At 58.7% G+C, this 12,213-nt stretch overlaps 1 protein-coding gene across 1 annotated transcript in view; it reads right to left on the bottom strand.

The window, feature by feature from the left end:
* Positions 1-8,398, bottom strand: part of ADAMTSL3 (ADAMTS like 3) — a 63,444-nt gene extending 55,046 nt beyond the window's left edge. Inside the window, exon 1 of the mRNA XM_087829243.1 lies at positions 8,193-8,398. Coding sequence (XP_087685369.1) covers positions 8,193-8,300 — 108 coding nt within the window. The 5' untranslated portion in view covers positions 8,301-8,398. The remainder of the gene's footprint in view (positions 1-8,192) is intronic.
* Positions 8,399-12,213: the final 3,815 nt, after the last annotated feature.

Genomic DNA, 12,213 nt, shown 5'->3' with positions numbered 1-12,213 from the left:
TAGACCCCACACTGGTCTGAAGTGGTGCAACTGCTCCCTAACTGGCCAATGACACCTTCCTTCCCATCACCCTCTCCCCCTTTATCGCCCCCCCGCCCCCCGTAAACACACACGTTCTAAGTTGAATTCAGAAGCTTGAACAGAGTGAAAAACCGAGCCACAGAATTACAGAATCAGGAGGCACCTGAGGGACAGAATCGTCCCGACCCAGCTGCAGCAGCACCTCCGGGGGTCAGACACAACATCCGATGGGGGCCCTTGGAAAAGAACACTGGGGAAGAAGGAAACTCGAGTCTATGGAGCACCTACTGTGAGCATCTACTGTGAAAACTGCCTCATCTCATCCCCACAGCTCCCCCGTGAGATGGGAAGCGAACCATGACCTCCCGGTTCCCAGGTCGACGCTCAACCACGGAGCCAGGCCGGCCGGGCACAGGCCCGGGCTGCAGGCTCGGTCCCCGGTCGGGGGCGTGCAGGAGGCAGCCGATTGAGGGCTCTGCCTCATCACGGATGTTTCTCTCTCTCCCTCTCCCTGAACTCAATAAAAACATATTTTTTAAAAATAAAAAGAACCTAGACAGGCAGCCGGGTCGCTGTACCAGGGACACACAGACTCACTGCCATCGGGTGCAGGGTCAGCTCTGTCCCATCCACTTCCCTCTCTCCCTCCGTGGAAAACAGCCTCGGGAAGACCAGGCCGTCCCGGGGGGGGGGGACACAGGCTGAGCTCACTCGCGGCTTCCGAAAGCAAAGGCCCCACGCTGACATCTTCACCCAGGCGGGAGGTGACGCCCTCAACGTCGGCTGGGTGCCCAGAGAGGTCAGGGTCCTTAAGGAGCAGGAGCTGAAGGGAAGAGCGCGGGAGGGAGGCCAGGCCAGGGCGTGTGTGATCCTCCCAGGACACAGATCCCGGCCCGGAGGGGACCTGCCAGCACACAGCGTCCACCCAGCCCCGTCCACAGCTGCCGGGTCACCGGGGCCGGGCCGGGTCGGGAGGAATCCAGACGGCTCCTTGACCCCAAGTTCCCCTCTGCCTCCGCAGGCCTCCCACGTCCAGCCAGGCCTCGCCCCGGTCATTCCAATGTCTCCGGCTCCTAGGGAGCCACAGCCGGGGCCCACGCAGGCCCCAGGAACCGAGCAAGTGTGCAGAGAACAGCATCGCCTGGCAGCTAATTACATGGGCACGGGGTCTTCGCTGCCAACCTCAGACACCAGCACCGAGCGCCCGGCGAATCTGGGCACATCCCTCCTGCGTGAATGTGTATTAACTCAGAGCAAAAAAAAAAAAAAGAGAGAGAGAGAAAGAGGAATAAAGAGAGTTACCGGCTTTTCCCAACTTGGCCATGAGACACCACCCCTCCTGACAGAGTCCAGAACCTCGCCGGGAACACGCTCCTGTTTGTTCAAGGCCTTTCTCACCCCTACGGCTTCATTCCCTTCGCTCAGGAAACAGCTCGTCTGCACGGCTGAAACCGGGCCGGCTTTCCAAGCGCAGCCTTCTTCCCGGGGAAGAGAAAGACAGAAAATCTGCTGTTTGCACGTTAACCCCGAAGACGTTTACGTTCGCCCCGCGCCCGTTTGTTTTTCTAAGCTCCGGGGCGGGAAGTCTTCAGGGCAGAGCCGCCAAATTCGCTGTTCGGATGCTCACGCCTTTCGGAAATCCTCAGCAAACGAGACGACAGGAAAGTCGTGGGTTCGATTCCCGGTCAAGGGCACGTACCTCGGTTACAGGGTTGACCCCTGAGCCCCGATCGCCGTGTCTTTCTCACGTCTCTCCCCCTCTTCCCTCTCCCTTCCGCTCTCTCTAAAAATCCAGGGAGCCCTGGCCAGTTTGGCTCAGTGGTTAGAGCATCGGCCTACGGACTGAAGGGTCCCGGGTTCGATTCCGGCCAAGGGCACGTGCCTCGGTTGCCGGCTCGACCCCCGGCCCTGGTCGGTGTGCAAGCCGGAGGCAACCGATCGATGTGTCTCTGTCACATCCATGTTTCTCTCTCTGAAAAGCAACAGGAAAAATATCCTTGGCTCAGGGCAGAAACCCGGGCTGTGGAAATGAGGCCACAGCCGGAGGCAGGAGTGGGCAGGACTCGCCAGCGCCAGAGAGAGGCTAGGAAGAGCCCCCCGTGGTAAGAACACGCAGCTCGCAGAAGCAGAAATCCAAAGGCCAGCCGGCGCCATCCGCCAGGCTGCTCGGAGGAGACGAGTCGCCCCGTCCCAGGGCAGAGGGGAAACCCCGCGATGCCCGTCTGGATGACCCCGCGCAGAAGGCCTGGCTGAGCGTCTACTTTCTTGCATACGCCCCGCTAACGCCGGGTTCCTCTTGGCTCAAAGGAACGACCGGCTTTATCGAGCCAACACCTTGAACAGGATTTGTGGCCACCGTCCAAATATTTCCAAGCGCACGTCCTTATACGATCCGAAACCTCCGATAACGCCCGGGCAGACGCCGAAGGCCGGCCGGGGGTGTCCTCCTCCACCGCGGCGGGCGGCAGGCAGCTTGGTCCCCCAGGCTGGGTAACGGCCCAGGGAGAACAAACCGGAAGAGATTCACTGTTTTCTTTTTTTTTACGAGTTATAAACAACACGTTTTTTTTTGTAAGGGAAGAAATCAACAGAGCTCGCGTCTAAGAAAGCAAACATTCACGGGGAAGTCGTTCGATGGCATCTGCTCTCTGGTGGGAAACTGAACGAAAACAGCCAAGCCCAGGGAAAGACCAATTAGCGCTATTTAGGCGACGGCGCTATCCCCGCTTCCCCCAACAACAGGCAGAGCTGGCTCCCTCTACCCTCCGACGGCGCTGCTCGCCAGCTACGCGCCCAACGCTTCCTCCTTCCAACACCCGGCGGGCGATCCGCTCGTCCTCAGTGCCAAGGGCAACGACCAGCAACACCGGAGGGCGCCCCTGGCAGGCCTCACACGCTGGGGGAGAAAGAGCAACAACAGAGAATAGGAAAGGGAGCCGAGCCTCAGGCAGGGACACGCAGAGGGGCTCAGCCACTAGCCACCGGATGGGGGCCCTGGTTGTCCAGAGTAGGGCATCCTGCCCGGCCGGGCGTGGCTCAGCGGTTGAGCGTCGACCTGGGATCCAGGCGATCAGGGTTCGATTCCCGGTCAGGGCACGTGCCCGGGTTGCGGGCTCGATCAATGACTCTCTCATCATTGATGTTTCTGTCTCTCTCTCTCCCTCTCTTTTCCTCTCTCTGAAATCAACAAAGAAATATTTAAAAAAAAAGACATCCGGTGAAACTAGAGGGGTGTCTCTCGCCTTAGCTCTGACCCCCACTCGTTCTGAGATCACGATTAGGTCCGTTTTGTGCTCCATGATATATATATTTTTATTGATTTTTAGAGAGAGAGGAAAGGAGAGAGAGAGAGAAACATTGATGAGAGAGAAACATCATTGACCGGCTGCCTCCTGCACGACCCCTGCTGGGGATCGAGCCCGAAAGCCGGGCATGTGCCCTGACCGGGAATCGAACCGATGACCTCTTGGTTCGTGGGTCCATGCTCAACCGCCGACCCACACCGGCCGGACCTCCATGACCTGCGGTGCTCTATTTACCCCGGGTTTTTAAAGACAACTGGTCTACCCCATCTGCGCCCCAGGGAAGCCTGTGACAGCCACGAGCCCGCCCCCAGAGTCACGGGGTCACAGAGGGACACAGGGGAGCATTCTGCCAAGAAACATGGGACTCTGACCTGCGTATGCACCCAACAATATAGCTTCAAGATACCTGAAGCAAAACCTGATAATAAAATCGAAAGGAAAAAAACAGACCCATCCGCAAGTTTGGTTGGGGATTTCAACACCCCTCTCTCAGCCACCGATGGGGTAACTAGGCAGGGAAATCACCAAGGACACAGAACTAAACTTCGCCATCAGCCGACCCAATGAAATCGACACGTAAAGGACCCGACCACAGCGGAATATACTGTATTTTTTTTTTTTTTCAAGTGTCCATGGAACATTCACCTGGACAGACCGTCGTATCCTTAGGGCATAAAACAAACCTCAGCAAAGCGCATACGGCCTTGGCCAGGTGGCTCACTTGGTGAGAGCGCCGTCCGGAGACGCCAAGGTTGCCGGTTAGATCCCCGGTCAGGGCACAGGCAAGAAACCACCGAGCGCACGAATGAGGGACCGCGAATCGACGTTTTGCTCCCTCTCTCTCTCTGTCTCCCCCTCTCTCTCCCTCCCTTCCACGCTCTCTAAAAAAAAAAAATCAATGGAAAAAATTATCCTCCGGTGCGGATTAACCAAAAATAAACAAACACAAACCCTGCGACATTTCTGACTGAAGGCCCCGAGGACGGAAGGAACTGCATCTAATCCGCAGCACACACTGGCCGGAGCTGTTCGGTGCTGACGAATTCCAGAAAGTAATTGCATGAAATACTTGGAGAGGAAACGGCTTGGTGCTGCCATCCTATTTATGGAAATTAGCATCTCTGTAAAAATAAACCGAGCGCAATGACAATCGTAAGCCTTGAAATGTGGTTTCCATAAGACGTGCTCTCGGCTGCTCTAAGATCCCCTCGCGGTGAAGTCGGGGGGGGGGGGGGGGCTCCTTTCTCTCTCTGCTACAGAACAGTGACCTATAATTGGTTTTTTCCTCTTATAATTTTTTGTTTTTAATTTTCACCGAGGATATTTTTCCATTGCTTTTCAGAGAGAGTGGAAGGGAGGAAGGGAGGGGGAGAGAGAGAGAGAGAGAGAAACACTGATGTGAGAGAGACGCGTCGGTTGGTTGCCTCCCGCAGGAGCCACAACCGGGACCCAGGGATCGAGCCTGTAACCCAGGTATGTGCCCTTGACCGGAATCGAACCGGAGGCCCTTCGGTCCGAGGGCCAACGCTCTAACCACTGAGCGAAACCAGCTAGGGCTCCTCTTATATCTTTAATCCCTCCCTGTCTCCTGGCTGCTTCCCTTTGGTGGAAATATATCCTGAATGTTCACTTTGCTTAAAAAAAAAACACAACACAAACAAATACCTTTCCAATGATCCTGTTTCTCTCCCAAACGGGGCTGCCGGCTGGGCAAGAGGACCCCGGCAGCCCAAGGCAAGGCAGAGCTGGACCTCCTGCTCCCAGGAACTCTGCGGTTCGATTCCAGTCGGGGCACAGGCCCGGGTTGTGGGCTCGACCCCCAGCAGGGGGCGAGCAGGAGGCAGCCGACCCATGACTCTCATCATGGATGTTTCTCTCTCTCTCCCTCTCCCTTCCTCTCTCCGAAATCAATAAAATATATTAAAACAATATTTTTTTTAATTGGACTGGACTTCAAGAAACGAAGTCCCGAGACTTCATGGGACTGGGTTTGGACAAATCGTGGCTGCCGCCTGTGGTTGGCTCTGTACTTATGTCCCACTGCACTGAGACTTTGCGATGACGAAGGCTGGGGAAGGGAGGAGAGTTGGAACCGGAGCGGCTGTCTTCTCAGGGCAGATCGGGGTCTCTAGAGAGAGACCTGGGGCAACAGGAAGCTTCCAGGGCCCGTGAGACAGGAAGAGGGAGGCCTCCCCGCCCTCTGGGTGAGGGAAACAGAGCGGGCGGCTCCGGGAATGGCCGAGGACCGCCGACCTCGAGGCTCGCTCTGCCGTCTGTCACCATTACTTGTGCTTGGTGGATGCGGGAGTTTACATTTTAGCCGATTTCATAAAAAAAATCCGTTTTTTTTTAAGTGACTGGGCACACCCCATACCCCAGGATGGAAGTTCAGCCCCACACACGTGTATTACTCGTCTACCAGCCACCTGGTGGCAGCACTAATAAGACAAGGGGGATACTAAGAACACCTTTAACAACCCCCCAAACACCAAAACCCCAAGAAGTCTGAGGGCCGGCTGTGGGTCACACCCAGGCTGTCCCTAGGGAGATAACCACGTGTCCAACCCATGGGCAGGGCCCTGGGACTGACCTACCCTTCACCAGAATTCCCCAGGGCCCAAGGTGGGACCCTCCCGGCCAATCCCGCCCACACCTGCAGGGCCCCCCTTCCAGCCTCTGCAGCATCTTCTCAGCTGATGCCTCCGCAGCGCCCCCTACAGTCTCACAGCGTTGTTTTGTTTTTAATCCTAACGGAGGCTATTTTTTTTCATTGCTTTTCAGAGAGAGTGAAAGGGAGAGAGAGAAAATCGATGTGAGAGAGAGACATCGATTGGTTGCCTCCCGCACGCATCCCGACAGGGGCTGGGGATCGAGCCTGCAACCGAGGTAAGCATGCCCTTGGCCGGAATCGAACCCAGGGCCCTTCAGTCTGCCGGCCGAAGCTCCAACCACTGAGCCAAACCGGCCAGGGCCAGACAGGTTTTGTTTGGTTCTGTTTGTTACTTTTTCCCACTTCATAATGGTTTAACTGCTCCAGACAATTCAGTGAGGTAGTTACCCGGCCCTCCCTAAAGATGTGGAGACTGAGATACAAAGACGTCCACACGACCGGCCTGAAGGGGTGGAGGGGCTGGGATTCGAACACTGGGCGGCGTGGACGACGAAGACCGCTGGCCTGCAATCTCCTTTTACGACCTTCTGTGCACACTGCCCCATACATGGGAACACACTCCCAGATTCGGAAAAATCCGAAAAGAGGTTCGTGAGTTATTCAAGCCGGGCAAACACCCTGCCCTTGGCCAAAGGTCAACAGGCTGCCTCGGAGCACATTTAGACTTTATAGGGTGCAAGGAGACAGCAGGAAGCTCTGCGCCATGAAGCCTCAGCCCCGTTTGACCGGAACAAAGTCACTGACGCTCTCAACGGCCTGCTTGGGAGCAGCGGACGGGTTGGAAAAGCCAGTGTCGGCTTTTTTTTTCTTTTTTTTGCCACACACGCCGCCTTGCTGACCGGGAAACTATAAAATCGCCCTGAAAATACTTAACGTTTGTTCTAACAGAAGATATCTATTGAAATGTGATTACGGAGCAGCATCGGTAAAATGGGATCGCAGGAGGGGTGAACTTGGCCAAGCCGTTCCCGTGAGTCACAGAAATCACGGGACGTTGGAGCTGAAGGAAGCCTCAGAAACAGAGTCCAAGAGAGGCAGAGAAGTCTGACAAACACACCCAGTGTGTCTCTTCCTTCGTGCGTGCAGGCTCACAGGAGTTAAAGCCCCGATTAAATGCCAGGCCCGCTGCTAGACCCTGAGGGTACGCAGGCCACCAGGCCACGTGTCTGAGAATTACGACTACAGGGAGGAGGCCTCCTTGTTCCAATTCACACAAGACACTGTATGGGCCAGCAGCAGCCCTCAGGACACAGTCCTAAGATGTGTTCTACGCTTTTAAATCTGGGACAAAAACTACTTGACCATATATATCCAGGCTACAAACCCATCTGTCTGACTTTCAAGGCTTCAAAAACCAGATTTCATAGGAAATCTGGATGATCCGGCTATCTGCAAAAATCAGAAGATCTGGCAATCGTGGGCTTGTGTCCTCACTTGGCGAGGATCAGCTGGAGCTGAGCAGAGGTGGTTCTGAATAGATGAAGCCTACGCCATCCACTTTGCCACAGTCTCCACCACTCCCTACTGTCTCTCAGGCAATGCTAACGTCACTCCTTTGAGTCTGCCCCGTCGGCCAATGAGAATGCAACAGAGGAGCCGGGTCCTTCCTCCCAGATTAGTGGGAAAGAAAGGAGTCTAAAGAGAAGACTGCAAAACAGCATGGTATGTGTTGAACAGAAGTAAACTCAGAAGACTCAGTCGCTGAGCTAAGGCCAGGCCCTGAGCTCTGCCCATTCTTTGTGTCCTGGCCTCTGGCAGCCCAGTCTCTTGACTGCAAAGGCAGGGTCTATCAGAGCCCCGAGTCATCGATGGCACACAGTACCCACCGTGGTTATTAAGGCCCTTGCTTAGGACGGAGGGGATTCGGATTATTCTTACAGGTAAGTCAACCGGAAATACGATTTACTGGAGGTAAGAGAGAAAATTATATTTTCTTTGCTATCACAGCGCATCTTAGGTCAAGGGTGGCCCTGCCGAGGCAACCGCAGGTGGGACTCAAAAATTCAATATATCTAGCAGCTTTTTTCACAGCTAACTTTTAAGCTGATGATTTTGTACGGCCCGCGAATGATGTTATAAATATCCAAATGGCCCTTGGTAGAAAAAAGGTTCCCCGCCCCTGTCTTAGGTGATCTAGAACAAGGCCCCTAAGTCGACAGAGGGATGCCTCCCGTTTCCCTTCCCCTGCCTGTTACCTGCAGGAGGGCCGAGTGCATGAAGACCATCCGTATCAGCAGCCACCAGGGGCTCTTCCAGGAAGCCATGGGGTCCGGCGTCCTGGGGGAGGGAGGTCTCACGTGCATGTCGCCTGCAAAAGAGGAAATAGTTGGTTTCCAACCAGCTCTGGCCCCGGGTACAGCTCCCGGGATGTAACAGCCCAAATCAGAGGGAGACTGGAGACGTCTGTGTTGGTCCCGGATGGGGCTACCTACTACAACTACTCCAGGGCCCAGGCCGCCTGGGGCTCTCTTTTAGGATCCGGAGGGCAGCGGGGCTGGGCTCCAGGGTGCCACCCACCCCTCCGGCCCTGCAGAAGCTGAGGCATCTCTGCACCAGCCTCTTTTCTTTCCAGCTCATTTGTCAGCGGCAGGGTGTGGCTACTGGCAACCAACTCAGGAAGGCAACGTGGAGCCAAGAGGTTAGGGCACCTGCCAGGTTCTGCTACTTCAGGCAAAAACGAGTCTCAGAGGCCAACTGAGCGGGACCACAGAGGGGAAGGGACCTACCTAAGGTCACCCAGCAAGAGAGGGGCTATTCCAGGCCCGGGGTGCAAGTTTTCCGAGAGTCCTAGGATCTCCCCCACCCGACGACACCGTGCGCCCTCGGAGAGGCGGCCAACAGTCTCCCAAAGGAGGGAGGGCGAGGCCGCAGGGGCCCCGGGACACCAGGAGGCCGGCGGAGGGGGTCCCCCCAGAGCCTTCCCGGGAATTCACCGCGAAATCGGCCCGAGTCCGAGACTGGAAAAGCCCAAGTCACCCTCCTCGCCTCGCGCTGCGCCTCGCGGGCGCCTTGGCGGAGGCGCGGGTGTCCGGGGGCGGGTCGGTGGCTCGTCTCCATCTGGAGAAAGCATTAAGGGCCTGGCCTAATGCGATCCGCAAATGTGCTGCTGCTGCTGCTGCTGCTTCCGACCCGGGGCGCCGACTCCCGGCTGCAGGGAGGCGGCCGGGCCGGGACCGCGCGCGCCCCTCGCTCGCTGGCGCAGCCGTCCGGTCCCGGGGCGCGCGGCCTCCCCACGCGCGCGCGGCCGCCCCGACACACTTTCCGACGCTCAGGCTCCAGCCCTGGACGCCCCCCACCCTGAAGCGCCCCCTCCAAAGCCTCCAGGTGCCCCTCTGCCCGCGCGGAGCCTCGCCAGTCCCTCCCCGAGTCCTCCAGACCCCGAGCGGGGTTGGGGCTGTTTTTCAGGAGGGGGAGGGGGGTGGCTTTCGCATCGCCCCGTCTCTAACAGCTCTGTGTTTAAAGTCGGAATTGCCCATCGGGGTCTAAAGGGTCCCCCGACCTCGCCGAGAGACGGGGCTCCGCGTCTTACCCGCTGGGGGAGCCTCGCTCGCCCCCGCGCCCGCGCCCAGCGCCGGTTTGGCGCCGCGGACGCGTCTGGAGCCGGCAGCGCCCGGGCGGCGCGGGGCTGGGCGCGCGCTGGGGACGCGGCGGGGGCCCCGTGGACACCTGGCGCGGACTCGGGCCCGCACCGTCCCGGACTCCGGCTTCCAGCCCCGCGCGCCGCCGCCGCGACGTTAAATGGGGCCGAGCCCCGCCTCCCCGCCCCTCCGGGCGCGCGGCGCAGCGCTGGACCCCGCCCAGGGCGTCGGGCGCGGGGCGCGGGGCTCGGGGCGCGGGGCGCGCGCCGCCACCTGCACCGCTCGGCAAGTGCACCGCGCGCCCCGGGCCGCCCACGCCCGCGCGGGGTCGACGTCGGCGCGCGGGGAGCGCGCGGGGCCCGGCGACGGCGAGACGCGCCTGGAACGCTCCGCCGCCCGCTTCCTGGAAGCCGCCGCTCGGCCGGGCCGGCCGCCGGGCGCGCAGCCAGGGCCGGGGCTGCCGAGCCGACGCCGCCGGCGGGCGCGCTGGGGGAGGCGGCCGCGCGCGAGCCAGCCCGGCGCCCCGCCTCCCCGAGCCGGCCTGGGGGTGCCGCCCGCGGCCTCCACCCGCCCCCCCCTCCGCGCCCGCAGGCCCAGCGGCCACACGGACGCGTGCCCGGCACCGCTGGCTCGTGCCTGCGCTCGGGCGCGCGGGGGCCTCTCCAGGCGCCCGGCTGCCAGGCACCAGGCACCCGCACAGCAGGGCCACCTCTTAGCCGGGATCCTGGTGCCACTTCCGAGGAGCCGAGCTTGGGTAACAGCTCTGCAGCTGCCCCACTAGAGGGGCGCGATTTGGGGTGGGAAGGGCGGCGTCAGGGTCCAGGGTGCATTTCCCACGGACTTCTGGAGGTGCCAAGGACTAAGGCGAGATGTTTGTCGCTGGCCTTGGCCCTGTCTCATCGGATTGCCCAGGAAGTCCCCTGGGCGCCCCCACCCAAGGTCCCATTTCCTTGGGTGTGGAGTGTGCGCGCCAGCGCTGTGCCGACTCCCCCCGTGCACCCGGCCTCCCCTATGGCCGTAGCATCATTCCCGTGGCGCCCATGAGGATACGGGCTCAGGGGACCAATGAGCAGCAGGCAGCGAGTTTTTGCAAAGCCAGGGCTGGGGCCCACAGCTCTTCTGATGTTGCTCTTCTGTGGCTGGCACATGCGAAAATGAACCAGGGACCCCATCAGTAAGTGGAACCACACGTGGGTGTTTCTCTCTCTCCCCCCCCCCCCTCTCTAAAATCAATCGGTACGTTTTTTTAAATTGTTCAAAAGACACCTGCTGACGAGGCGGCCTAGCGTTGCCTTGTTCCATCTCGGCTGGGAAAGCACGTAGCAGGCAACTCGAAATTCTCTCCGCTCCTCGGATGACCACGACAGGGCTGCAGGGACTGCTCCCGGGGACTGCTAGTAAGTTGTAACGAGGAGGTGAGGTCACAACTAGGGACTCTGCCGATAATGAGGGCCGGCTGGGCGTGCTGCTCACATCGGGGCGTCGGGACAGGAGCAACCATAAAATCTCACACTTACGATGCACCAGGCCCTTCGCTTGTGTGAACTGGGCCATCTCAGCGGCCCCCGCGGGGCAGGCACCCTCCTTCGCTCCCCCGTGCACACGAGGGGAGACGGACGTGAGCAAGGCGAGGGACACCTCGTGTTCCCAGCGACCAGACTCTACCACCGCTCGCGCCCTAAAGCCGGCCCTGGCGTATCACGGGGTCTGCTGCTGAGACCGCATGAATATTCAGTATGAAATGGAGAATTCAAAGGGATATTATGCTTTGCGGTGTGGAGCTGGGTTCTTTGGAGTCGGGGGGCCAGTTGGGAACATTGGGTCTGTTCTGCTCTAAGGGGCGAATGGCTCCGCAGGACTTCCTGTCCCTCTTCCCCCCCTGGGCCGGTCAGGTTCCTCAGCCAGCCTCCCTCCAGGGAGTGCCCCACGTTCCGTTGCATATGGAGGCCGGGGCTCAGTCTTTCCTCTGCCCACACGGGCCCTCTAATATCAAGCCGGCCGCCTCGAGAACCAGTTGGTCGCTGGCGGGAAAGCCGGAGGCATCACCGATGTACCCTGAAGGAAGCTCCGCCTTCCTGTTCACCTGGCAGGGGTGGGGAGACCTTTTCTGCTGTCAAGGGCCATTGGGATATTTGTAACATAACTCGTGGGCCGTACAAAATCACCAACTCGAACCTGGAGAGGATTACGCTGATCGAAACAAGCCAGTCAGAGAAAGACAAGTGTCCCGTGGCCTCACTCATAGGCGGAATCGAATGAACAGAATAAACGGAGGAGCAAAATCAATCCAGAGACACAGAAGCATGGAACAGACGGAGGGCCTCAGAGGGAAGGGGGGGGCTGAGATTAACCGAAGAATTTATATGCATCTGTGCATAACCCATGGACACAGACAATAGTGTGGTGAAGGCCTGGGGAAGGGGGTGGGTACACGGGGTAGAAGGGATCCATGGGGGGGGGGAAAGGGGGACATCTGTAATACTTCCAATAAAGATAAATTTAAAAATTAATAATAAATTTTAAAAATTAGCTAGGAAAAAGGCTCCTAGACTTATTAAATTTCGAGTCCCGCCTGCAGTTGCCTTGACAGGGCCGTACCGTATGATTTCGAGGGCCGGATATGGCCGGAGGGCCGGAT

The sequence above is a fragment of the Miniopterus natalensis genome, chromosome 22 (genome assembly GCF_054644295.1).
Source record: "Miniopterus natalensis isolate mMinNat1 chromosome 22, mMinNat1.hap1, whole genome shotgun sequence".
Lineage (NCBI taxonomy): Eukaryota > Metazoa > Chordata > Mammalia > Chiroptera > Miniopteridae > Miniopterus > Miniopterus natalensis.
This window is presented reverse-complemented; position numbering and strand designations above follow the sequence as displayed.